The 27,117-nt window shown below is 40.4% G+C and overlaps 1 protein-coding gene across 14 annotated transcripts in view; it reads right to left on the bottom strand.

Moving 5' to 3' along the window:
• Nucleotides 1–27,117, bottom strand: part of DAGLA (diacylglycerol lipase alpha) — an 89,786-nt gene that overhangs the window by 17,146 nt on the left and 45,523 nt on the right. For 8 of the 14 annotated variants that reach the window (XM_083699095.1, XM_083699090.1, XM_083699085.1 and 5 more), the window contains 15 exons: nucleotides 26,192–26,312; nucleotides 20,185–20,323; nucleotides 17,833–18,044; nucleotides 14,034–14,135; nucleotides 13,455–13,593; nucleotides 10,553–10,640; nucleotides 8,049–8,183; nucleotides 7,334–7,411; nucleotides 6,053–6,177; nucleotides 5,026–5,182; nucleotides 4,656–4,739; nucleotides 4,408–4,485; nucleotides 3,147–3,227; nucleotides 1,268–1,410; nucleotides 403–471 (listed from right to left, as the gene is read on the bottom strand). In XM_083699095.1, coding sequence (XP_083555221.1) covers nucleotides 403–471; nucleotides 1,268–1,410; nucleotides 3,147–3,227; nucleotides 4,408–4,485; nucleotides 4,656–4,739; nucleotides 5,026–5,182; nucleotides 6,053–6,177; nucleotides 7,334–7,411; nucleotides 8,049–8,183; nucleotides 10,553–10,640; nucleotides 13,455–13,593; nucleotides 14,034–14,135; nucleotides 17,833–18,044; nucleotides 20,185–20,279 — 1,586 coding nt within the window. In that variant the 5' untranslated portion in view covers nucleotides 20,280–20,323; nucleotides 26,192–26,312. Of the gene's footprint in view, nucleotides 1–402; nucleotides 472–1,263; nucleotides 1,411–3,146; nucleotides 3,228–4,407; nucleotides 4,486–4,655; nucleotides 4,740–5,025; nucleotides 5,183–6,052; nucleotides 6,178–7,333; nucleotides 7,412–8,048; nucleotides 8,184–10,552; nucleotides 10,641–13,454; nucleotides 13,594–14,033; nucleotides 14,136–17,832; nucleotides 18,045–20,184; nucleotides 20,324–26,191; nucleotides 26,313–27,117 lie in introns of all 14 variants that reach the window. The other 6 variants (XR_014555346.1, XM_083699091.1, XM_083699088.1 and 3 more) reach the window with 4 other exon arrangements.

Consider the following 27,117-nt stretch of genomic DNA (forward strand, 5'->3'; position numbering starts at 1 on the left):
CACGGAAGATATAGCCAGGAGACAATTCACAGGTGTAAGATGGCTCAGAAGAGGTGACCTGGGAGAGAGCACAAATGTGTAAATGACAGCACAGATAACTAAGGAGATGGCAAATAGATGCCAGATGCCACAATATTCACCTTTTTCAGTAATACAGGCAACTGAGAGATAGGGGAGGGATATGCCAAGACACAGGTATGCAATACACCAATGAATGAGTCCAGGTAAAAGACACAGCAATACAGATAGCTAGGAAAAGAGGGACAAGCAAGACGGGGGTTGAAGATTGGTAAATAGGGAAATGAGACAAATGTGAATTGGGATCTTTCAGAAAGGAAGCGCAGAGCTTTGGTATAAAACAAAGAAACACTGAAACAAGAAATTTCAGACTTCTTGACTTGCCTGGGGACTAGGTCTTTGCCTAGCACAACTGCAGTAACAAACTCTTTGGAGTACTCCATTGCATCCTCACTAGAAGGGAAACAAGAAGGAACTGGTGGGATTTCATTGTCAGAAAGGGACACTTAATATCCAATTAATTCTCAGAGTCAGAAATGTCCGGTTTCCAAATTTATAAGGCTGGCACACTGCGTGTTCGCTAAACCAACAGCCCCCCCACCCCCGGTACTATTCTAGAGATAAAACTCTGAAATATACGCCAGTGTGGTAGCCCAAACATGAAGTGAATCACCAGAGTATTCATCATATGTTGTACTTCATATGGGCAAATCCAGAGTGCATTTGAGAAATGCATAAAGTGAAGAAACACTACATTGGCATCTGGATGGAAACATTTTCATATAATGAGAATGAGAGCAATACCAGAATGCCCACCACCAATATATAACTAAGCTAGCCCACATGAGGCTTAGTAGTAGAATTCCAAATAAGGAACCCGCCCCCCAGATGTGTCACAAAGAAAAGAAACTATAGAAATCAATTTCTTTCAGGGTTAATTGACCTGTGATTCCCCATCCAAATACAATGATATGATTAACATCACTACTGATGTATTGAACAACTGTGGCCACAGAGTCTGTCATCATAGGCATCCCTCTGGGCATTCAACAGAAGCAACTCCTATCTGTGACAGGGTACATCAGAAGTTGACACCTGAGGTAGGTCAACATTCTGTTCTTAGCTTTCATTTTTTAAAATAAATCCTTAAACCTGAAGATGCAAGCCTGAAAATGCACAGAATAGGCTTGCTAAAATCTCAGATGCTGTGGCTCCCCCTTCCCTTTATTTAATAAATACAAATACTTGCCTTAAGAGTCCACCTGGGGGAGAGTAGGCATAGCACTTTAGAGTTGGGTACTGAGGACGCAGCAGGAAGGACAGAATGGCAGCTGTGCCTGCCCCTAAGGAATGGCCCACAACAATTAGGCCATAGTGTTTTGTTCCTCTGCCCTACAAAACAAAAAACAATTAGGTATTTGCATAATTTGGCAATTCTTATCAAATCCTTCCCCCTTTAGCTAAAATATAAGAGAGTCTAGTGTGAATCTCATCCCAGCCATAAACTCACTTAGGTAGCCTTAAGGCAAGCCACTCACAGATCCCTGCCCCAAATCTCCAATATGGGGAAAAAACCTTTGAGTATTACAGTAAGAGAATATATGTAAGGCACTATAAATGCACTCAATTATAGGATAAATATAAAATGCAAATCTTGAGCTCCTAAGTAATTACAAAAGTCTGGAGCCACAGTCTAAAGAACAGCAGGATTAATTCTGAAAACAGACTGATGCGAAAGAAAGGCAAAAAGATTGCAGAGCACTCCAAGGTTGCATTATCTATTTCTGAGTTGTGTCATTTTTACATGTTTTACTTTTCATTCTGTTCTGCAATTTTATAAGGCCCTCTCAAAACACATTATATATTTGAATACATATTTAAACACAAATTTATTTTTCTTAAAAGCAATATCAAAATGTGTATATTAATATGCTTGAACAGCTAAGGACTGTATCTCAGCATTAGAGAAGTGTTAAAATCCTGTGGAAAGCTAAATTCCAATTTGAATATTAGTCCAAGATGTGTGAATCGGATCATTTCATTTATTCACAAACACTGAATTCCTTACACATCCTTATAGTATGCTAATTCTTCTTTGAGCGCTTCCTGAAGAACATTTAGTACAGTGGTACCTCAGGTTACATACGCTTCAGGTTACAGACTCCACTAACCCAGAAATAGTGCGTCAGGTTAAAAAGTTTGCTTCAGGATGAGAACAGAAATCGTGCTCCGGTGGCGCGTAAGGACCTCCGGAACGAATTAAGTACCGTATTTTTCGTCCCATAGGACGCTCCATCCTATAGGACACACTTAATTTTGGGGGGGGAATAAAGGAAATCCCCCCTTTATTTCCCCCCCCAAAACCAGGTCGAGGAAACCGAACCAGGTCGGGGAACAGCGGGATGGCGGCGCTGTGCCTCCCTGCTGTCCCCCGAGCTTGTGGGGCTGGCCGATGTCTGCCTGGCGTGAGGAGCGTTCTGCTTCAAGGCGCCCCGCGCGCCGGGCGACAGGCTGCTATCCGCAGCGAGGGGAGCCCTGCGGGGAACTCCTGCACGGCTCCCCACACTGCAGATGTCTGTCCTGTGTGAGGTGCGCTCTGCTGCAGGGCGCACTGTGCGCCGGGCGGCAGGCTGCTGTATAGACACTGTATAGGCAACATACACAAACTCCGCTGTCAAAAGAATTATAGATGTAATGATACAGCACACATTGTAATTTGCTTTATAGAACAGAAAGGTTAAGTTGTTCTTTATGTGTGCACACATGTGTGCAAAATTACTTTATAATTTATTGCAAGACTCAAGCAAGTCATTAATGTGGAAACTGATTTTCAATTGAATTTTACCTCTTTTTACTATCTTGGAATAAGGTTATTTTCCTGCCTTCCTTTCCATTTCCTAACTTCAGTGACTTATTTCCCCCCCAACACTGTTTCCAGTAACTGTTCAACAGAACAGTAAATTATTCATCTGGTGGCCAAGGGCACTGAACAGCTACAAATGTTAGAAGTGTTCAGATGTTGACATTGTTTCTAGTAATTCAGACATAATGTTCTATAGTTAACAGAGGAATGTGGGTGGAAATATGAACCTATCTCCTGACCACAATGCACAGAAGCAAAGCCTCACCAAATCACGCCCAAAGGCCTGAGAGAGCACCATCTCCTGCTCTAGTTTCTTTTTGATGTACTCAGCAGACAGCACCATCCCCTAAAAGGAGGAAGAAAGGACAAGTGAAAAGGTGAGTTTTAGCACAGCTGAGTGGCCTGCAGCAGCACTTCAGTAACATATCTGATCTTACTCAACATACTCTAATGATCAATGAGCTCTTAGTTTTTAATTTCTTTTTCTTCCAGACCCTCCCTGACTCCTCTTTCCCCCTTTCTCCTTAGACCATTTAAAGGGCCCTAGAATTATGAGGTCACTCACCATCTCCAACATCAACCAGCTATTGGTGAAGTGAGCTCTCAGTGGCTGAGGATCATGTCACCCATGGCTGATGGTTCTCATGGACATCCTGGCTCAGCAACCACCAGGGGTAGAAGGGCTGTTGCACAAACCTATTCCTTTTTTCTAAAAAAAGTCTTCTTTCTCCTGCTCTAACTACATGTGTCAGAGATAAAAAGGGCATGTTCCACATTCTTCAGTCCTTCTCTAATACCTCAGCTGTTTTCCATCTACTGGTTTTTCAATTCTAGCCATAACCAGAAGGTTAATATTCATTCCATGTCCCTTACATTGGCACTGTGCTTTCTATAGCCCAACACAACAGTTTTAGTAATAACCCCCCCTACTATATCCTTAATTGATTATACTCTTCCAGAATTTCCTTTTTTGACATACCTTATATATGGAAAAATAATCTGATTTTTCTCTCCTGCATCTCCAATGCTTATCACAGGGGCAATGCACCACGTACAGACCATTTTGTCATGGTTTCTCTTTATAGTTGACCTATACTGATAATTTTTCAGGCGCTTACAGTGCTACACAAGCATGGTGTCTTGCGTTGGGTGTGGCTGCAAGACCGCAAATGGTAATGCTGCCTCATCAAGCACAGAGCCATTGTAAACCTATTTCTCAGTGCAGTAGCTTTTATGAACACTGGCTTTTTTGAATTCAGTTCTGCAACCGTCAACTGTTTTCTGGACTCCAGCAACCTTGTGAAGTTATTACCAGGCGTTGGTTCTTGATTTTTTTTTTATTTGACTAGCAACTTTGACGCACTTGCATTGTTACTTTTTCAGTAGCGGCACTTTACAGTTATGTCATGTCCTTCATGAAAGGATCACAAATCATTTTAAATCATTTGCTTTCAAGAGGAACTGAGAAAAGAGAGGGCTGAAATGATAGACCAACTAGGTAAAATAAGAAAGTGATGAGGTCATACCTTGTGTCCAAGCCAGGTTCCATGATGACCTTCCACAGGGAGACGCTCAGCATCTCCAGTCAGGTCAGTCAGAGCATCCTGGAGAAGTAAGAAGGAGGACCAATTGTATATTAGAATGAATCATAAAATGCTAATGATACGTTTCTACAAGAACAGTGCAATGTGAAATGTGGGCGCAGAGGATTCCTAGGAGCCATGCATGAAATGTCATCTATTGTGAGAGTGAACAGAGCAGGACTCAACATTACCTTTGGGGACAAAGTTCCTCGGATACTGATGACCACTTTCTTCTTCTCATGATCGACAGCAACGTAGAAGGGAGTTTCATAGACCTAAAGGAAATGCAGCATCACATCAGTCTTGCCTAAATATAGTCTTACTGAAATGAAGTGACTTTCACCCTCCCAACAAACAAGTAAAACAGCTAGCAGATAAGCCTTCAAAGGACAGCAGCACCCTTGAGCTCAATCTACTTGAGCATACATAAGGCGTTATCTGTATATCACTGATAGTAACTTCAGGCTATAAATTAGCTGCTAGACCTGTTGGCTTAAGACATGGCTCTGAAATGCCCCAGAAATGTCCTTCAGAGCAAGGAAGCTCTTAGATGGTCCTTACCGCATCATGACAGGAAGTGTACACAATGTCCACAGAGCTCATGTTTTCATCAAGAAAGTGGCGACGGATGGCGATAGCATTGCAGCCGCAGCAATTATCTTCCTCAATTGTGACACCAGGTGCATAACGTGGCCGAGAGGGGCAGAGACAACAGCATCTTTAAATAAAAAGTACAGGTAAATAACATTTGGAAAGGAATGGAAAAAGAGATGAAGGATGAAAGAGAAGCAATAGAAGAGACTAGCTTACTGAAGACATTTTTACCTACACAAAATGCCAGCTCTGTTTTCATTCTGGAAAAAATTATATACCAGCAACCTAAAAGATAGCTCTGTGAATTTATAGGATAAAGGAAGAAATGGGTAAAAATTAAAGAGAAAGACAACAGTTCAGAAAGGAGAAAAGAAAAAAGAAATCATACTTTATAGAGGCACCAGAACACTATTAACTATTTAATAATGCAAGTTCAGTATATCTGACATAAACCTTCACTATCTGCAGAGTTGACATTATGGATATGTGCACTGAAATATAATAAACCTTCCAAGCCCTGATTTAGGCACTTAGGACTACAACCTGTGCATGCTTACGAAGACGTAAATTCCACTGAAATCAGGGGACATCCTCCTAAGTAAACATGCATATGAATACTCAAAGGCCTATTAAGGAACAATGAGATGCTACATGGACAGAAATGACATTTCATAGGATCATAGAACTGTAGACTTAGAAGGGATCCCAAGGGCCATCTGGTCTAACCCCCTGCAATGCAGGAATCTCAACTAAAGCATCATAGCAACTAAATGTGGATAGGATAAAGTTACTTTGTAACCTCCTTGAAGTGAGATACGTGCAAACCATTTTTAAAAAGCAAAGGCTTGTGTAGGCCAAAAACGAGACAGCAAAAATGGAAGAGAGAATGAGGAAAGGGAAATTAAGGATTTACTAAAGAAGACAAGGAAGAATAAATACATGAGTAGAAAGCGAGGAGGGAATGTATACAGAGACAGCCTGGATGAACACTTACGAGCAAGATCTGGCCAGGCGACAAAGTCCACAGGTAGGCTTCCTCATCAAATACATGGGCCAGCCATAGGCAGCCAAAGCAAAGAGCATATAGTAACAAACCTCTTTGTATCGCAGCATCTCTTGCTGGAGGAAACAAGAGATATTTAGTGTCCTGATGGCATCATTAGAGATGTCTCCCTCTCATTGTTTCAGTATCAGTTCCCTACCCCACAAAATACATTTTTAAAATTTGTTGGACCTTCAAACCCTGCCCTCCCTCCTTCTAGGCTTCTCTAGTTGAAAGTAACCACCTACAGCCAAAGGCCATTTTCAGACGCAACACTAACCCATAGTTTAGAGCAGGGGTAGCCAACGTAGTATCTTCCAGAAGTTACTAGATCACAGCTCTCATCACCATTAACCATTGGCCACACTGGCTTGGGCTTGCGCTCTCCTGCCCCCAATCTCGGGGACAGCTGAAAGGAGACTGGAAACACTCACTTCTGCTTTTAAACTACACAAAGTCCTACATTACATCCAAATCCGGGGAATGCTGGTTCATTTAAACTACAAACAACATTTAAGCTAACCCAAGGTTGCACCAAGTTCAGCTGTAAAGAGGAACAGAAGTCTACGCATCTGAGGCTCTTATTCCCACAGCATGAAGACAAAAAGGGTTTGGGCTTCTTGACTTCCTGGTTTCACGAAGTGAAAGTGCATTTGTACTTCCTTTTTCGTGCTTCTTTTTTAAGCTACATTATTTAACAGGACAAGGACTTTATCCCTACACTGATAAAGGGAAGAAGGAACATGTGGCTTGAGAAGTTATGAATAGTTTGGCCTGCAGGTAACATCCAGAGCATCATACTGCTTTCATTACATAAAATTGGGTTGGGAAAATTAAATGCCGAGCAATTCATGCTGCCACTTCCAGCTTTAAACAAGGCTCTGTTCTTTTTGCTGCAACATACTAATAGGCCTCTCCAGTGCTTTTTTTTTCTAAAAAAAATGTTTAGGGGTACTCTCATTTTGACTGAAGAAAATCACCATTTTATAGTTCAAATTGGGGAAAATAAATACAGTAAATGGACAAAAGTACAAAGATTCACAAAATGTTTAGGGGTATGCATACCCCTGCATCCCCCCAGAAAAAAAGCACTGGGCCTCTTCATTTTTTACTGTTCTGATTAGAATAAAAGTTTGCATTAAAGGAAATACAAGATGACTGATTTATTGGGCCTGATAAGCTAGTGTGCACTCTGCAATTGTGTCAAAGTAGCATTAGAGTCTGATGACTTACTGAGTTTTTCAGGTCCAGATATTTAGTGTTCCTGGTTACTGGCATCCCCGACAAGAAAGCTAGAATATCGTTGTTTGCCTGTAAATCACATAAGAGACTGAGATCATGACCCTGAAACACTTCATTTGCACTCAAGGAGAGGGAAACCCCATTTGGCTTGGATCACTGTTAAGCAGAAACATGATTCTTACTTATAGTCTGCCAAAGTTTCACAATAATTCTGTTTGTCTTTCTAACACCTCCACTCTAAACCCTAGAAACATGAAAAACTAACCACTATTTTAAAATTGTTTATTATTGTTATTTCAGTTTTGTCCCTCCTTTCTTCCATCATGGAATTCAAGGGGGTAATCCAGTCAGACACAGACCAGACCTGCTTAGCTGAAGAATGGTGGTGCCTCAGTTGCCTTCAGACTATACCCTGGGACTGCTAATTTTGTAACATCTTGAAGTTTTTGATCCCTAAAAATCATGATTTCCCACAAGCTTTTTGTGAAGTTTATCAACGAAACACTGAAAAATGCATGTTACAATTTTTTCACTATTGGTCACTGGGAGGTGACGGACTGTTATATCTTAGGGACAGCCAGGCAAAGATTTAGTGATTCCCCACTTCTGAAACACATGACAATAGGTGATTAAAAGACAGATAAACATACCAGTAACATCTGTATTTCAGCAGTGAAAAAGCACAGAAAGCAGTCTGCATACTCACTTCATCCAGCACTGCACTGCGTTTCGCCCTCTGTCGTTGGCGCAGAAGTACCAGGCCTGCTATGATGTCAGATGGGACTATGTCAAGATCTCGGAAAAACTCAGCAAAGAGATATGCAATTTCAGAGTAGGCATCCTGAAAAATCCCAAAAGGGGAAGATGATAAATGAACTTGTAACAAGCAAAAGACAAAGAGCTAGTATCAATCACTGGGACTGAAAACGTAATTCTCAGCTGCTGTTCCAAAACATCCACTTTGTTACCTAGGTTAGAACTGGCTTCCCCATCTCATTCTAATTTATTCTTCTAAGAAAAGAATTATGCAGGATTTATTACACTTTTCCTCTAAGGAACTCAAGGTGGCATACAAAGGGTTACCTTATTTTATCATCATAACAACCTTATGAAGTAGGCTAGGCTGAGAGATAGAAGCCCAGTTCACAGGCAATGCTAAGAACAGGTATAACAACAAACAACAAACAATAACAACAACTTTATCATTTATTCCCCTGCCACTCTGGGTGGCTAACAGTACCTATGAAAACATAGTAAAACATCAAACATTAAAAACTTTCCAATACAAGGCTGTTTTCAGATATCTTCTAAAAGTTGTGCAGTTTATTTCCTTGACATCTGGCGGGAGGGCATTCCACAGGGCGGGTGCCACTACCAAGAAGGCCCTCTGCCTGGTTCCCTGTCACTTCACTTCTTGCAAAGAGCAAGAAGACCCTTGGAGGAGGACTTCAGTGTCCGGGCTGAATGATGGGGATGGAGACACTCCTTCAGGTATACTGGGCCAAGGCCCAGTATACCTAAAGGAGCATAATACAAAGACCAAACAAGGTTTAGTCACAGATAGTAAGCAAGAGTGGGGAAGGAGTGCTATTCTTCACTCTGGGAACCCACATATTTGCATGTTCATGCTAAGCTATGGTACATGCAAATGGGATCAGTGGCTTCTTCAAGGACACTCATTAAACTTTATGGTGAATAATAGATTTCAAGGCAGACCTCCCAGACCTAAGTTCACCACTCTATGCTCTGCATCACTCTCACCAAAAGGTCCACCTAGACCACTTTACTGTCTCCAACAGAACACAGCCTGAAGACTTTAGGAAGCTTACAGGTAATGCACAATCAAGACAGACATCCCTTGCCATTTGTCCCCAGAATCTGGAAATCAGATACAAAAGAATCTATAGTAGTTTTGACAACTCCACTTTAACATAACAATTATGTTTGCTCTAGGTAAATATTATACCATGTTTCTGCAGCAAACACTTTAGATATGTACAAAAGACCTGCATAATTTAATAGTACATATTAAATATTATGCCTTGGAACCATGCTTTTCAGTTTAGATCCATCTTTATATTTAAATTGTTTGTTTATTTGTTTATAGCCAAAAAGTCTCCCAGAGTGGCTTACATACAATTATTTGAGCTCATTTGCTTCGTCTAGTAAGAAAAATATATACCTCTAAATATAATAAAAAGTTTTACCCTTCAGTGACTGACCACCATTGCTCTGCAGCACCTGACAAGTGGCATAGCTATGCTACAAAACTCCTGATCACCATCAGCATCTGCTTCTTACACACTGGGTGACTGCCCTTTTAAAAACATTTTTTGTACAAGTGAAACAGACCACTAGATGAGATGTCATTTATTTTGAGTAATCCAGAGATCTTTATGTCATGGCAACCTACAAATGTTGTAAATAAATAAGGACATGGCTTCCTTGACATGGGGTTATTATGTTAATAACTGATCTGATTTGCATCTACCATTGTGTTACATACAATCTTCATATGCCCTTTGAAAAAAATATTCTCAACTCTTCATATCGAAGAATAATCTAAGTAATACTTGATAATCTGACAGCGCATCACTTTTTCAGGTCATTAAAAAGAAAGTGCTGTCCATTTAAAATGAGTCCATCATTCTATGTCCTTTGCTAGTTTTAGTGGTTTAATAAATTCTGGACAGAGTTATTCTTTCTTGCAGTTGCATAAATAGCTTAGTTACAATCTGATTGCCATAAATATGAAGCCATGCAAATGGGAAAGGGTTGATTCTTCCTCTACTCTACTGCAAATGTCTCACTCTGAGCTCCTCACCCATGATTAAACAATTGGGAACTTTATGTCTGCACCAGTTCTTTGTAATTATTTCCTTATACAGGACATGAGTGACTTGTGCCAGAGGTGCAGCACCCATGTGTGGAAGATCCCAACAGGAGTCCAAAGTGCCGTGGCTCCTTCCACCATGTTCACAGCATATTCAGAGATAATACAACTGAACAGTCTGAACTGTTTCCAGGTCTCTTAAGCATGCAATCAGGAGATTTATGTACACATCAAATCACATGGGGACTGGCTAACTAAACTCCAGATAAGAGTTCTATAAAATATTACATGAAGCAGATTTACCATTGATATCTCTCAGTGTAATGGTCTGAGAAAGCAGATATTTGCTTTGTGATGAAAAGATAGGTGCTACTTACTGACTGGGAATCTTTTGTTCGTGTGCAGCAGAGGAAAACTTTGAGCCGTCGGGTCCAGCTGCTAGCCTGCCCTTCCTCCAAACGGTGCCTTCAACATGCAGAAAGGAAGAGTTTACAAATGGATTATGGCGGCGGGGGGGAGAGACATAAATTTGGAATTGCCGTCCTTTGTGTTCCTCCTTCTTTGCAGAAGGGAGTGAGAGGTTCTTGAAGCAGCTCACCAAACAGCTCAGAATAGAAAGCTGACCAGCTTCACCTGAGAATGTGAATCTACCTCACACTGACGAAGCCCTACACAGCATGAAACAGCATAAAACAGTAGAGGAAGCTATGGATCTTATGGGTGCATCTGCAGCTAAAGCGGAAGCATGAGACATCTTTTTCAGAACATCCTTGATGGGCTTGGGCCCATCCTCCCGTGCCCCAAACTCATCCACCCAGATAAAAACTGCCTGGCAAATGCAAACACTGTAACTGAAGCCCTAAAGATCACAAAGCCAGCTTCAAATTTCCTACACAGAGCCTGCTCTACCCATCTGTCACAGGAATCTTTGGGTCCCACTTCCTTTTTAGAAGGAACCACAGCCAAGGAATATAAAGCTGCCATGGGTGGATCAACAGCAAGAAAATGAAGCTGTTGCATAATCTTCTCATCAAAAATATGTTTCTTAGCAACCCGAGACACCAGTTTAGCCTTATTTGGATGGGCCCACTCAGCTTTCTAAGCTGAGTCAAAAATGTATGGAAAAGGAACAGTAACCGCCTTGTGAGAAGCTGATGGGAAAGCCTTCTCAGCACCCACTGAGGAGGTGGCAGGTACAGGAGCTTCCTTCTCTGCAACTGCATATGACATGAGGATATGTGGGATTGGGTGCAGATGAACCACCAGTGAGAACTGCTGCTCCATGCTTTTCTTGTCCCACTGATGGCCTGAGAACACAGGGTGCACCCCAGCTAGCCATTCTAGCCCCTAAACTGGTGTGGCTTACACCCCTACTCCCAAAACACCCAGAGACAGAGAGGAACTGGGTGGAAGAATCAAGAAAACACACACAAGCCAGTGGGAAACAAGAGAGGCAGGAAGCAACTAGGGAGAGAAAAGACAACAAAAACAAAGCACCCCTTCTTCCACACACCAACAGGAGAGGAACAAAGGAACAGAAACCAAAAAGACAGACACAATAACTAGGGTTGCCATATTTCAAACAGTGAAAATCCAGACAGAAAAGTTGTTCAGCTGTTTTTGCAAAATCACATAAAAAATTGACGTTTTTGAACTATTTTTATGGAAAAGCAGTGAAAATGACACTGCCAACATGGGTTGCCATACGTCTGAATTTTCCCGGACATTTTTGATGATTTCAGCCCAGACACTGCTACCAACTACAGTATTCCAGATATGTCTGGGAAATTCCGGATGTATGGCCACCCTGCAGTAACAGAGGAAAGGCTCTAAAATGTAAAGGTTCTGAAGAACACAAAACAACCTTGACTACCACTGACTGCAAACAGGATTAGTCTGGTAGGCGGGAGAACTCCTCCCCCTGGAGGGGAGCCAAAAAGGCTCTAGGCTAGGGACTCTGCCTGCCATGTCCAGTAGGAGGAATCGTTCCCTTTTAAGGAATGTCCTCCAGTCTCATCTCACCAAAAACCAAAAATGAGACAGTTGACTTTTAATTGCAAGCCTTGACTGAGAGGAGCGTAAGTTGGACCCATAACAAAATTCAGCAGTGTAGAGTGCTTCTGCTCAGGATATTCAATTCTATCCCTGCTCCTGCCAGTTTTTTTTTTTTTTTTTTTTTTTTCACCCAGCAGTCAATCAGTATCCAGTACCAACCAAGCATGCTCAGTCTGCACTACATAGTTTTGCAGGGGGGTTTTTTGCCCCTGCTGATTTTTCCCCTCTACAGAATTTTTGTAATTCGGTAAATCTCATATTCCACGCTCTTGTTGTGGATGGTGCTGTTTTGACTACCTAAGGACTGGGCAGTCAGAAAACTGAGTTTTCGATATATACACACAAGTCAACCATGCAACAAAATGTTGCTGTGTGGATCCTAGCCACCTAATTCTATCTCCACTCTGAACCCCACAACATTCAGTATCCCATGCCTATTGATAATGCACAGTCCTCACTGGGCGACTGTGAATGGAGGTTGCCTCCTAGGGTTTCCCCCCTGCATGTTTTTTAAAAAATTATTATTATTATTATTATTATTATTATTATTATTATTATTATTATTATTATTCTATGAGCAAACCTGAGGGTGCCCCCATGCATCCCAGTATCTCCTGTGTGTGTATGTTGTCATTTTAGCTACATCAGGACCAGCACTCAGAGAACTAGGATCACTGTTAGTATATACAGTGGTACCTCGGGTTAAGTACTTAATTCGTTCTGGAGGTCTGTTCTTAACCTGAAACTGTTCTTAACCTGAAGCACGACTTTACCTAATGGGGCCTCCTGCCGCTGCTGCGCCGCCGCTGCACGATTTCTGTTCTCATCCTGAAGCAAAGTTCTTAACCTGAAGCACTATTTCTGGGCTAGCAGAGTCTGTAACCTGAAGCGTATGTAACCTGAAGCATATGTAACCCAAGGTTACAGTGGTGCTGGTGGTTGGAAGCAATGGTCTTCAGCTGGGTGTCCCCCCCCCCAACAACTGGCAAACAGCAAGCCCTGTCCATATATTGCATTGTGAGCTCCTTTTTAAACTGCCTTGAGTGGCAACAGAAGAATAGGGATACTTAGGTGAAAAAAGAAAAAGTCCATATAAATCAGTTAATCAGGTCACTACACAGTTTTTTCAATCATGAAACAAATCAAGGAAAATAGCTTCTGAGTTAGATACATTATATACACAATCCAGACTGTATCTTGTTGAAATGCTGTTTTGTGACTTACCTCAAGTTGTACGTCCTCAAGTTACGCTGCCTCCTCTTTGTGGCTCGCAGTTTGACAAAAGTTCTTCCTGTTGGATCAAAGACGCACAGGACAGTGATGCAAACACTCAGAATGACGACCCAGTTGCAGACGACCATTCCTGGTAAAACAAAGAAGATTCAAATGATCAGGTCCGAAGTGTCATCTATGACTCTCTTGGCGAGTTAGCTTTGTGTTTATGGGTTGTTTTTTCTGAAGCAACACACTCAAGCTGAATTTCACTGACCAAAGTGAAGGCATGCATCCAAAGTAACACCAGGGATCTCAAAACCAGATATTATTGAGTGAGAGAAATTATGGATAAAACAGTAGTTAGAGATGTACTGTTGGATTTTTTTGTAAGGACTTGCACTGGTTTCCAGAGCAATTGCAAAAATCCATACAATACCTAGTCAGGCAGTAAAACAACAGCTACTGTCCTTCCATCCATACATACTAATTGAAGTTTGTGCAATGGTTAAGTCTATCTGCAAAACATTCAGGGTGGGTACATTTATATAGGCAGAAAGTGAATTCATGCAGAAACCTTCAAATACACACCCAAAGTGACACTCTTGGCAGTAACATCATTGCAGGAGCTGTAGTACTGGGTTAACCAAACAATGCCCACAATAGCATAGATAAACTCAATCACCAGGATGGCTGAAACAATAAGAACATAGTGCACAATAGCAGCATTATTCTAATGAATACCTTGTTTCAAAGATGTCAGAGACGACCACAGTATTTCTTGTTAGCAGTTCTCATGTATCCATTCCAATTTGTTATCTCACAAAGCAAAACCAGATTTTTGTCTAAGCTCAATTAAACACACCCACCCCCATTTTTCAAGGAAAACTCATAAAAAGAATTACATTTAGGAGCATTTTATACGAATGCTCAAGGAAAGCACCCAAAAATTTCTCAGCAAAAAACAAATCTTTCCCTCATCCCCATTGAGCATTATAACAAATACTTTCCTAAGAATATGGACATATTTCTAGATACGTAGTACAGCAACAGGAAATAGAGTTTTATACATAAAATCTTCCTCTGTTCCACTCCAACCACTAAAATGACAGAACAGCTGAAAGAATTGTCTTAAATGTTTTATGATGCTATGTATTTTAGATCTGATGTCATAATATTTTTATATGTGTGCCCCAACCTGGGACCACTTAGTGAAGGTGGATTATAAATGTTGTAAATAAGTACGGTAAATATTCCCCAACCCCATTTCTCTCCTGAAATGCACCTATGATATAGTTCAATTCCTCATTGGCTTTAGCAATCTCAGGAAGGTACACATGAGTTTCATTTGATTCTGGCAAAAAAATAAATAAATTGGATGGGGTGAAAGAGGGGGAGGCAAAATGCACAAATATAAATTGTATACTAATTGACTAGACAGCAGAATCTTGGACCCTGAGATGCTGATGAATTTCTTCAAGCTTGAGCTCATACAATTCTATGGTTCTATGATTTTCCCAACCTCAGACTGCCTCAGAAAATTATCCCAGGTGTTTGTTTTTCATTTTGGGGAAAGAACTCTGAGGCTAACTGGAGAGAGCTCACCCATCCCTACTATGACTCGAAGCAGAGCACGGCAGATAACAACAACATGTTACTATTGCAAGAAAGTAAAAGAAAAAACCCATTAAGCTACATATCTAATTTATAGGACATAATTGCTATCATACTGCATTGCTCAGTTCTCAGATATCAAAAGGTGACATTTTACACAGTCTAACAAAACCTTTCAGTGACTGGAGGTGCTACCTGTAGCATGTAATTTCAATTCCCCCCGCCCATATAATTCCTTTTATCAATAAAAGATTGAATAAAATGCTGAAATGTTCTTTTTTGAATGTCACACTCCATTCTCAGGTAAAAACCTGTTTTCTAAGTTTTCACAACACTTCAAGCTAAACAGCTAAAGTGTGAGCAGCACAGCTGCAATAGAGATGTGTATATATTTTGGTGTAACTGTTGCAGATGTGTAACAGAAATTGATCATGATGAGCCACACATTACCTCTCTTCAGTCCAGGAAGATTTTTTTTAAGTGATTAAAAAAAAAGATGTATTTTTGGATACTCATGTAGCCATTTAAAAAGTAGTTCAAGAAGAAAATGTGCTAGGGTCCATCTCAGCAACGCACCTCAATTCAAGAAGGGGAGGGGGGTGTCTTACTTTTTAAAAAAAATCCCCAAAATTTATTATTTATTTATAAATTTGCCACTGTTAAGTTAGATCCAGTGGCACGACAGTGAGAAGCCACTCCTAAATGCTCCATGATCTCTACAGAAGTAACGTGAGAACCTTTTTCTTGTAACAAATGTGAAGCTGCAGCTCATGCTGTGGAGAAAAGCCCCATGTTTTCTTCTTCAAACTGGTGCCTCTCTTTTTTGAGGTCATCATATTTACCTACAATCCTCAATATTTTGCTGCTACTGACCAGTAGTTTCGACACCATCAGCGATGAGAGATAGCACTCTATCCCTGTAACTGAACTTTTCAGATTTTTAAAGGGCTTTTCCTAGTTTGCTTCCCTAAAGAATGATAACATCTACTTTATATATTCACTGATTAAATATTGTAAGTAACATTAAGAAACGAAACAAAAAAGAGGTTCCAGCCCCTGCAAGGCTACCCACTAATGTTCACTGAATGGATGAATTCAAGGCATGGAAAGGAGAAAAATATGAAAACCTTTCTATGCACAGAGTTGTTTTTTCTGAATAGGGAGGGAATACCATATTTTTTGCTCTATAAGACTCACTTTTTCCCTTCTAAAAAGTAAGAGGAGATGTGTGTGCGTCTTATGGAGCGAATGCAGGCTGCACAGCTATCCCAGAAGCCAGAACAGCAAGGGGGATTGCTGCTTTCACTGCGCAGCGATCCCTCTTGCTGTTCTGGCTTCTGAGATTCAGAATATTTGTTTTCTTGTTTTCCTCCTCCAAAAACTAGGTGCGTCTTGTGGTCTGGTGCGTCTTATAGAGCGAAAAAATACGGTAATTTAATTTCCTAATAGTGCTGCCACCCACCAACTAAGGAAAGTTATTCAGAAACTGCAAAAGCTGCTTGCAAGGTAGCATGGGATACAAGCACTTTTAAGATGAGAAACTGAAAGCATTGTTATACAGAGAGAGCTTCTTGCACACCTTTCTAGGGTGAGTCTTGGATTTTATTTGCTTTCCTCCCCTCTCCCTCCACTTCAGCTCAGTTTTAATTTGGATTCACAAACTTATTTAAGCAAGGCTCAGAAAAGGAGTAACCATGCCTACAAAAAATTACATCCAGTGAAGAAGTAATTAAACAAGAATAGGCAGCAATGTCACAGTGTTTAGAATTGGGTTGATGCCCTTCCTGTGTGCAATGTTTTCTTATACAATTCTAATAAAAATATGTGTCTCAGACAACAAAAATAAACACCCATCTAGAGCAGAGGAAGCCTAGTTATTTCTATATGATATGAATGGAAGGCCAGTTAAAAATGTTGTGAGTGAGCAATGCCTGTTTCTTTTTTTCTGGTAACATCTTTGAGAATCAGGATGCCTTGAGGGAGACTGTAGGGAAAGGTTATGTGTCCTTCAAAAGACAAAGCAAATTCCATGCACACGTCATCAGTGGAAGAGATTCCTTTAAGTAGCCAGTACCTACAAAGAATATTTTGTGAGAGAGGAGGGTTATCAATGGAAACTTTTTAGGACATGTGTACAAGCAAGGGGAGAAATAAACTTATGTGCTCAAGCATGGCAGGTGGGTTTAGGTTTGGTTGTGTGCATGCTAAGCATGAATTAGATTTCTACGAAAAAAAGTATCAAGGCAGATGGAGAAAGGCAACTGTTACATGCAGTGTCGGCATTTCTGCAAGATGGCATGGTAAATGTAGTTATTACAAATGTAAAATGCTAAAAAGCAGACAAATGAAATGATGTCTTGCGTCATTTAACAAAGTGAGGTGACAGGGATCCAAAAAATTAAACTAATCAAAAGTTTACGTAGGGTAAATTTATGAGGCGTCGTGGGGACATCTGGCAAAAATTCTATCTCTGCATTTCCCACATCCGTAGTAACTAGTTGTATAAATGGCTTTCCTTTGCTTAACATTCAGAGGATGCTTCTAGACTAAAAAACATCCTTGGTGCTACCAATGAAAGGATGAAGACAGAAATTCTGGAAAAGAGATTCTCCTCTGCAGTATGTATATTCTAAATGAGCAGAGTATTTAAATGGCTGAAAAAGAATGTGTTTTGTGTCTGCTTATCCGTATGCTGACAGGGGAATCCCTTGAGTGTATAACAGATGGTTGCATCAAGTTCAAAAATTTGTAAAATCCCTTGGTCACTGTCTCTTACCCAGTCTGACGTACAGGACATATTGCATTGAATCCCGAGGTTCTGTGTACAAGATGCTGCCACGCATGCTGAGCCAGATGATTGCGACTTCTGCGATCATGCAGCTAAGCAGAATACCCAGGTAGCCTCTGCCGTGGTCCACCAGGTTGAGAGAGCAGGTCTCATTGGGGTTGTATGCCAGTCCAAAGAGCACCACAGAAAGGATTATGAACCTGCCACACATAAGCACATACAATATTCCCTTGATAAACCTCAAGGTACCATATACATGAAAAAATAGTATTCAAAGAATGTCAACAGCAATATTATGATTGCAGGTCTGTGAAAATGTCTTTTTAATGTTTCCATGAAGTGGTTAGTTTATTTTATGCGCTAAACAAATAAGTAGTTAGCTTTGAACATATTCACAACTGCATACATCTAATAAAACGAGCTTTTGCCTATCAAAGCTCATCCCATAATAAAACAGTTATCCTCTCTAAAAGCATCCGAGCCGTTTTAACATTTTATTCACAATGTAATTATCTTGTTACTTTTAATGAAACAAATTTGACAAGAGTTTCCAGAGTCAGCCACTAAAGGAATGCTATCAGTAGTATTATATTCAGTATACACCTGGGTCTGGGTTTCTGTGATTACAGGCAAATATCACACTTAGCCAATTTCAAATGTTCCACTAATGCCATCCATTTATTTGTGGTATATGTTTAGGGATTGCTTTGATAGTAAAATGCTGCTGCTTAGCTAGTGGGGGTTTTTTTCGCCCACATGCAGATTTCTGGATGGCATCCCAGAACACATTCTGTGTCCCTCTATAACTGAGAGAGAGAAAATTCCTTTTGACAGATCTGTCTACTTCTCCACTGTCACCAGGAGGTCTTTAAATGAGAATAGTAAAGGCGTGGACATGCTTTCAGTAGTCACTAGAGGGCAGAAGAAAATGTGGCAGGCACACGGTGCTGTAAACTCTACATCAAGATTATAATGTCAATATGGTATTACTATTCTTGCCTACATAATGATTTTATTATACATGATACATGAGTATGCCCACATGACAAAGGGTAAAACAATAAGCTGTCACAACTTTCATCACTTTGCTTGCCCTCTGGGAAGATGTGTGGCAACATGTAGATTCCCCAGTACACCACTGCTGAGTTATCCATAAAGAAACTTGTTAGTCAGAAGCAACCAAGGAACAACTGATAAGAAGCAATCACACAATATTGGTTTTACATTATAACACCTGACAACCTAACATCCTTGGTTCATTCCAGGACTGCAATACCTCAAGGACTGCCTCTTTCCATTTGAACGTACTTGGACCCTGAGATCATCTTCTGAGGCCCTTCTTCATGGGACTCCTCCTCGAGAGGTCCAGAGGGTAGCAACATGAGAACGGGACTTCTCTGCAGTGGCTCCCCGTCTGTGGAATGCTCTCCCCAGGGGCGTTTACCTAGCACCTTCATTATACACCTTTAGGCGGCAGACAAAAACGTTCCTTTTTAACTAGGCCTTTGGTTGATCTGATTTACATCCTATGTGCTTTTAAAATGGGTTTTTTGGGGGGGGGGCTATTGGGCTGTTGTTTTTATTTCTATTATGTATTTTGTGGTTTTATATCTTGATTTTATTCTGTGAACTGCCCTGAGAACTTTGGGTATAGGGCAGTAGATAAACTCTAATAAAAGAAATAAATAATAATAATAATAATAATAATAATAATAATAATAATAATAATAATTCCATGGGATGCCATTGTAGGGCTGTAATTGTGGCAAAAGTTTTCTATACAAAGTATTAACAGAAATGGTAAGAAGGTATGAAATACACTTTACCATGGTTTTATCAAGATAATTCAACACAGTGTGTTGCATTAAATTCTGCATTAACTTACCTTTCTAATGATGTGAATTATGGCATTAGTCTAAAAAAGACTGATGTTATGAGTCAACACTTGGGAAATCCCACCAATTGATACCTTTACTGTATTCTTTTCAGTGCCTACTGACAACAGTCTGAGCTTTAACATGAGACGTTTAGAAAGTCTGTATGAGTTTTAAATTGTTTTGTTGTGGTTACAACTTTATGCTTTAAACAATGGTTATAAATGATTAGTGATGATTTTATTGCTTTATCTTTTTTGAAAACCACTTTGAGGATTTTTCTACAAACAAGCAGCATATACATTTTATGAAATGATTTTTTAAAAATGCAGCGTTTTGAATGACACTTTTTATAGGGGAGCAGGATGCTACCAATAACTGGAAAAAAGAGTAGCAAAACAGAACAAAAAACTGCTCATTAGTAGAGTCATGGAAGCTTTCTGCTCAGGTGTATGTTTTCACTTACCAAGTGGTATGAAGGAGAAAGAGAAAGATGGCTGGCAAAACAAGGTCATCACTGCCTACAGACCAGCGACGACGGAATACCACAATCCCTGGCATGGCTAATGGGTCAGGGGAGGATCACCAGGCACAATGCTCACCTTCTGAAACAGAAGAACAAATAGCAATTAAGCAAGGTTTTTCCAGCCATCACAAAAATATGGCTGTTCACTTGTTCCAAGAACAGAATAGCTGTAATGATATCTCAGACAATTTCCCCACACACTTCTCACATTTGTACCCTGCCACTCTGAGTGATAGGTTAGGTAGTGATCCAGTTTTAAAGTTTAATTTCAACCCAGGGCTCCCCTTTTCAGTTGGACATTCTATCTCCTACACCATATTGGCTATCCAAGTCTCGTTTTCAACCCATGGCCATAAGGCAAGCCAAATTCATTTTTGTGGACTGCCATAGTCTCTGATTAATGTGGCCATCCAGATTTTTTTTTAGATTCAAACTGGGCCCTCCAAAAGCTGAAAGCAGCCTCTAGGTGCATGACCCAGTGCTGCTGTATATCTGGTATGGCTGTCCTCAGTACCCACTGAAGAGGCCGTGGGGAGTGACCACATGTATGCCACCCACAGGAGGATTTTGTGCAGGATTCTTCATTCCTTTAAAAATTACATTATTATATGAAAGGAGGGGTGCCTAGCCACAAAGTCACATGTGCATTCATGCTGCCTTTAGTAAAGGAGAGGAAGGCTAAACATTCACAATGTTGTACAATAAATGAAATGGGTTAGGTAAAAATCACTTGCAACCTAGTCTTGTTACTTTCATCACTCCAGGACTAGAAAACAGGCCTATTTAGCAATCTTTAGAAGCCAGAGAGTCTCCCCTTCCCAACCCCCTTATAAATGTTCATATAACTACTAAAAGCTAAACACTTGCTCTTTTAAAAATGGAGGTTAGGTAGATTCTGCAGTAATTGTCAGGATGATTTCCTTATTCATGCTTTGGTGGTTTGATTGTTTGATCATGCCCAGCAAAAATAATATTGTGGCACTTCCTTGCACATGATGAAGATGAGGCGGTCATGCCACAATAAATGTGTTACTTTTAAAGATGCTCATGGGCTTGTTGTCATTATTCTGATAAAAGGCTATTCTTCTGGAATTTATCCCTAAGGACATACAGATTCCTAAACTTTCTTGATACTGCTATTCAGAGCTACAGATGATGCAACACCTGAATGTTTAAAAGAGGCATTAGGAGGATCAAAAGAAACACAGCTATAGATGAAGGGAGGTGAGCATTAGCTGAAAGTGGAGTAAAACCCATGCTCACTGGATTCGAATTCACAAGATTAGTGGGAATCTTATTACAGAGCTCTGTATTGGTTACTGATCTTTTCTAGATGCCTGTGGAAGCTCTAACAGGTAGCTAAGCAACTTTATTCCATATTACACGTAGGATAAAAGCAAGGGAATTTGGGGTTTGGGGACATAATATAAAGCCAGTCCTATGAACTATCATAAGGTATTCAGACTCTAAATTGCATTTGCACTTGCAAATAAGTATGGATGCTAGGTTGGCATTCCCAAACTGTTTCCCTGGCAAGAATGCTCGGACCAGTCTGCTAACCTACTTTTAGAAAATTCTGGAATTCGTATCCATATTGGCACCTTTTAATTTGTTCATTTTGGTCCAGTAAGTCCTCTGGAGAGTCAGCTGCTACAACATGGTGCTTGTGACCCAAATTCCAGCCTGTAACACAGCCTGTCAAAACCCATGAAGTGGAGCTTCCTGAATGGGTGGGTGGCAATTTTTCTACAGAATGATTCTTCTGAAGAAAGAGATCCACTCAATCAGGAAGCTGAAGTTTGTCATACATGACAAACATTCAAGTTTTTCTAGTTTTGACAGTGAAGTATAAGCATACAAATGTATGTATCCCTGCATGAAAGTCAGCTCCACTGAATGAGGTAGGACTCACTTCAGAGTAAATATGTATGGTACTTGTCAAATGTTAACCTTTCAAGGTGTGATAAACAAGGTGTCATATCTTCACAGGATTGTGCATGGAAATGGATGTTGAATCACAACCAAAAAACCCACAGGACAACAGGAAGGCTTTTGATATTGGTTCTCCAAGACCAGCATATATAGTATGCCCATGATGTTATTAAAGCAGAAATTCTTACCCATATGTCTGCAAGGTGTTAGGTTATGGGATTTGCAACAGAAAGGTTAGCCACATCAGTTATAAAATGTATCAGTTTTAGCATTATGAACCAAAGCATGATGCACATAATCTAAAATCTTGCTATCAGCTATTTTTATGACTGCAATTAGACACTGAGACTTTTGAATCCATTGGCTTGGATATAAGCCTTCTACAAGTGGAAGAGCTCCTTCTGTTTATAGAAGACTTTCGATTCAGCAGAAGATCCCATTAATGAATAGCAGGGGAGGAGATCTTCACAGATTCATGTCATACTTTTGTGGCCGTAATAACAGACTTCTCCTAGAATAGAAATGGGAATGCATTCACAGCTGGAGGGAATCCTACAAGTAATATTTTGCCTGCAAGCACCTTGGGCTGGATATTCAAAGAGCTTCTGAGTTATATAATTCATTTTGCCACTGGCATCAGTCATCTCAGATACCAGTGTCACACTGGAATACTAGACAAAATTCAAGAGCGTTCCTAGTCTAAATCTGAATATCAGACTGTAAGGTCCATAATTTATCCACCCAGAAACAGTAATTATGCTAACTCATTTGGCCATAAGGAGTGATTCATTTTTCTGTGGACAGCAGCTGTACAATAATTCTCTTCACCCAGCACTCTGCTCACCCAAGCAAATGTTCAAAAACTTCCTCTAGCCTGAACATCACATAAACAGAATTTTTTTTATACTTCACCCCCAGCTCCCCACAGCTTATGAAGAGATCTCCCTATACCCCTTTGTGAAACACTAGAACTGATACAACAGATTGCTCTGTGAGTCGCCCAAACCCAGCTTGCATAGCAGCTCCATTCAAATTCAATGTCTAAAGAGCCTATTCTCATGCCCTTGCAGCAAGTGGCAGCTGTGGTTTTCAGTCAGCCCTTGCTTGCTTCCAGGCACAGCTGCCACAGGCATACATGCCGAAGGCACGTGCTGAAGCCAGCCCAGATCATCCTTTGGCAAGTCCCCCTGAATATTTCTGGATATTTAATGGCCAGGTGCTTCTCTAGTGCTTCCTTTTCTCAGAAGCTTGTTAATGGCAACATTGCAGTCGGGGCCTATGCATATAGTCTTTCCTACTCACAAACTCTGGTGATGAATTTCAAATTAATCCCTACAATATACCGTAATTCTCAACTCCATAAGTCAAAGCATACAGCACTTGTCTATATGGCCTTTGCCCGCAGAATATGTCCTTGAAAAACTGGTGGTTTTTGTACTGCTTCATGGGTGGAGTCACTACCCTGTTCTAAACATCCAGGTTGGTTGTACTGGTATTGAGTTTCTTTTTGAAAATGAACATCACTTGTCCACAATGTCCTCTTCATTGTCTGAACAGGTTCCAAGAGACTATCAGGCCTAGGAGAGGTTTTGCTGCTTGAAGCATAGTTGAGGTACCTTGAAGGGTATGCCTACTAAATCTAGCAGTAGGAACTCAAGCCTTCCACATAAACCAGAGAGCCTTTCTCAGCTGAAAAATTTGCAACAGATTTGACAGCTGAAAGTGGCTCCATTTCTATTCAGGAATAAATAGCTTAGCTTCCTGATTCACACCAGTAGTACTTCCTCTGTTCTTCGTAGAACAATTTGGCAAGAGTAGGTACAAGGAGGGGGGGATATCTCCCTGATGTCCACAGCATCTTAGTTCTCCTCAGTCCTGCCTGCCTACATCTCAATTTATAATCCATCCTGATGACTTCACCAAGCACTAATAATATAGTTTAAGAAGGACCTGAACATGATCTATAATAAGTCTCAATCAGGCCTAACATTTTTGATAATTTTGAGCTACTCCATTTCCTTATCCTCCGGCATCTTGATTCTGTTGCTGTCCCAGGAGTATTGAGAGAGAGAGAGAGAGAGAGAGAGAGAGAGAGAGAGAGAGAGAGAGCGCACTCATTGCTGCTGTCAATGCACCTCAGACTTGATCTTATTTAATTGTTCTCTTAAGCAATTAAGAAAATGAGCAACACCTAAATAATCTCATTTCTACTATATGCATCACAGTCAGGATTTGCTTCTCATAGCACTCTTGTAGTAAGCACCAATATATACCGGTATATACTTTCTACGTCTATCTACAATTATCATATGATGTTGTTGTTTTACACAAGGTTCACATTCAAATGATCTAAGCAGAACTTCCAAGATTCAAACCATAGGAACTTTGGTGAAGTGGTTTCAGAGAATTCTCAAAAATGTTGTTGGAAAGTATGCCTGACACCCTCCAGGTTAATTAAGTGTCATTTTGTTTCTTAAATCTGAGGGCCCTCCCAGAGAAAATATTGTACCTTGAGCTGAACATCCAAGCACAGCTACCCCTGCCACCAAACAGTATCCTTTGAAATGAAAGGAAGAATCTTCTTTCAGCTTAAAACAAGAGGATAAATGAGATGAACATGCAAATGTACATCTGAGTGTAGATGCAGTCTATCTGTACTGCACTGTTGGAATATATATTCTCCATAAGGATGTACAATTAGATACACATCCAAGTATCTGAGAGTGGCTCTCCTTCACTGGATTGGGCAAGGAGGTATAGATGACAGAGAAGAATTCTAGAGAGAAGGGAAAAGGAAGGAAGCTATCTTCTTTGTCTTGCCCCTCTTCTGTCCCCTCTGAGAAAATATGTATGTCCTCCCATTTTTATGAATTTAATTGTAAAGGGCAGATCTGCATTCACTGAGTAGCAGGGGCTGATTTCTTAATTTGAGATTCATTCACCTAACCCATCAAGTTGCTGACATTATGAAGAGTTGGTACCATTATGAAGAATTGGTACCAAGTTGCTCTAGTGAAAATCCCTGGTGATATCTTTCATTCTTCCCACCAAAAAAATTGGCAAGCATTACTAGCCTTCCCTTCCCTCACATTTTCCTGAGGATCATTGTTCGCTTCCAACACTCCTTGTATATCTTTGTAAAATATTACTCCCTCTAGAACAATTAGCTGGACTCTACCTCCTGTATTATATTTTGCAATCATGAAACTTTTCCAGCAATGAAATCTCACAGAAAATATGAACAAAGAATGATTCATGTTTAAAACCAAGTAACTTTGAATAGGCTACCTTTTTTTACCTTAGCAAGCCTACTATTTATATGACAGCCACCTGAACCTGTTTTTCTCCAAACTATTGAAGGTAGTGTGGAAGTCAAGAGTAAGAACAGTAGCAACTGAGAATGAAAAAGCATATGGTATATAGGCAGCATAAGAGCTAAATGAAAAAAGTATGTTATCCTGAAAGTTAAGAGGCAGATCATTCATGCTTTTTATTTGAGCAGTTAAAAAATCAGGAATTGATAGATGCACTCAAAATTCACTGGACCTGCAATTATGAGTCCTGGAAGAAAGCAGAAAGAAGGCAGCACATAGAAGGTATCATATCATGTTACTCTAGATTAATTAAATAGCCTGGAATCAATACAACTCTTGTACTCATGATCACTAACTCACATTAGAATCCCAATTCTTCCATATGCATGCATTAAAAGGATGGGAAATAATATGTTACCACACTTTATCTTCCCCTATTGTGTAGAATAGTGCAATCAAATTGTATAAATTAACTAATTTGCTGTGATGATGAGTACATGTCCTGACTACTTAAAACAGTAAAGGATTACCAAGTGTTTGAAAAGGACTTTACACCTGGATTAGAGTGTGTATTTATGAAGTCATGGGAAGGCATTTATTTGCACAGAAATGCATTTAAAATGTCTCAAGTGCACTGTTAAACAAGCTGGGTTCCCAGGCTCAAATAGAAACAGGAGTGTGTGTGAATAAAATATGCTTACATAGCATGTAGTCCAGTAGAAGCACATTCTTCTGTCCCAAGAAGCTTTCTTGGGATAGTCCGTGTCCATGGACGGAGTCTTCATGAGTGAAGGAGGAATCAGCATACTCGCCCTGGCACCACTGAAAATCCCAAACAGGAGGGAAAAAACAGCTTGGTGACTGTCTGCCAACAAAGCCAGTCATCCGCATCACCAGCAGCAACAGCAGCAGCATCAACACTACCTCCATCACAGCAGGTCCCTCCCTCCAAGACACAACCTTCATTTATTCAACTGAAGCTGCTTCAAGCAAAGCATGTGTGAATCAGGACTCCCCCCACCTCTTTCTACATTTTGATCCCACTTTAGAAGGAAGTGACCTCATTTCCTGCTCTCAGGAGACTTATGAATTATGGGAGGAAGGACTGAGAATGAGAGCACACAATGCTGGCACTCATGAGAGAAACACCAAGGGACAGAGAATGCTCTCAGATAGCAAGTGCAGCAGCAGAGAAGCAGCACCTCTTTCACTAGACAAATCAGAGCAACTGAGTGCACTGTAATGACTTTGGAACATTCTAAATCCTTCCTAAATATCAGAAATCCTCTTTCCCTACAACAGATTACATCAGAGACAGAATTGTAGGAGCAAAAGGCTGATAAGGCTTTGGACCTTTGGCTGCTTCTTTAATATTCTGTAAACAAAAGGCACACAGGAGGGGCCATCTTCTTAATCAAAGAGTGAAAGGTCTCCTCTCTTACATGCTGCTGTAGCTGTGGAGGGCTCCACTACATGCTATGTTAAGCATAATATTGAAATGTACAACTAGGGCTGCCACTTTCCTTTCCTAACCTAAAGTAGCTGTCAGCAGCCCAATCCGTATCAGACCATAGTTCGGAGGAAAAGAACCCCATCTCTCCCACACAGTCATGTTCTCTAGCCTCAA

Source organism: Podarcis gaigeae, assembly GCF_964106915.1.
Source record: "Podarcis gaigeae genome assembly, chromosome: 1".
Classification (NCBI taxonomy): Eukaryota; Metazoa; Chordata; class Lepidosauria; order Squamata; family Lacertidae; genus Podarcis; species Podarcis gaigeae.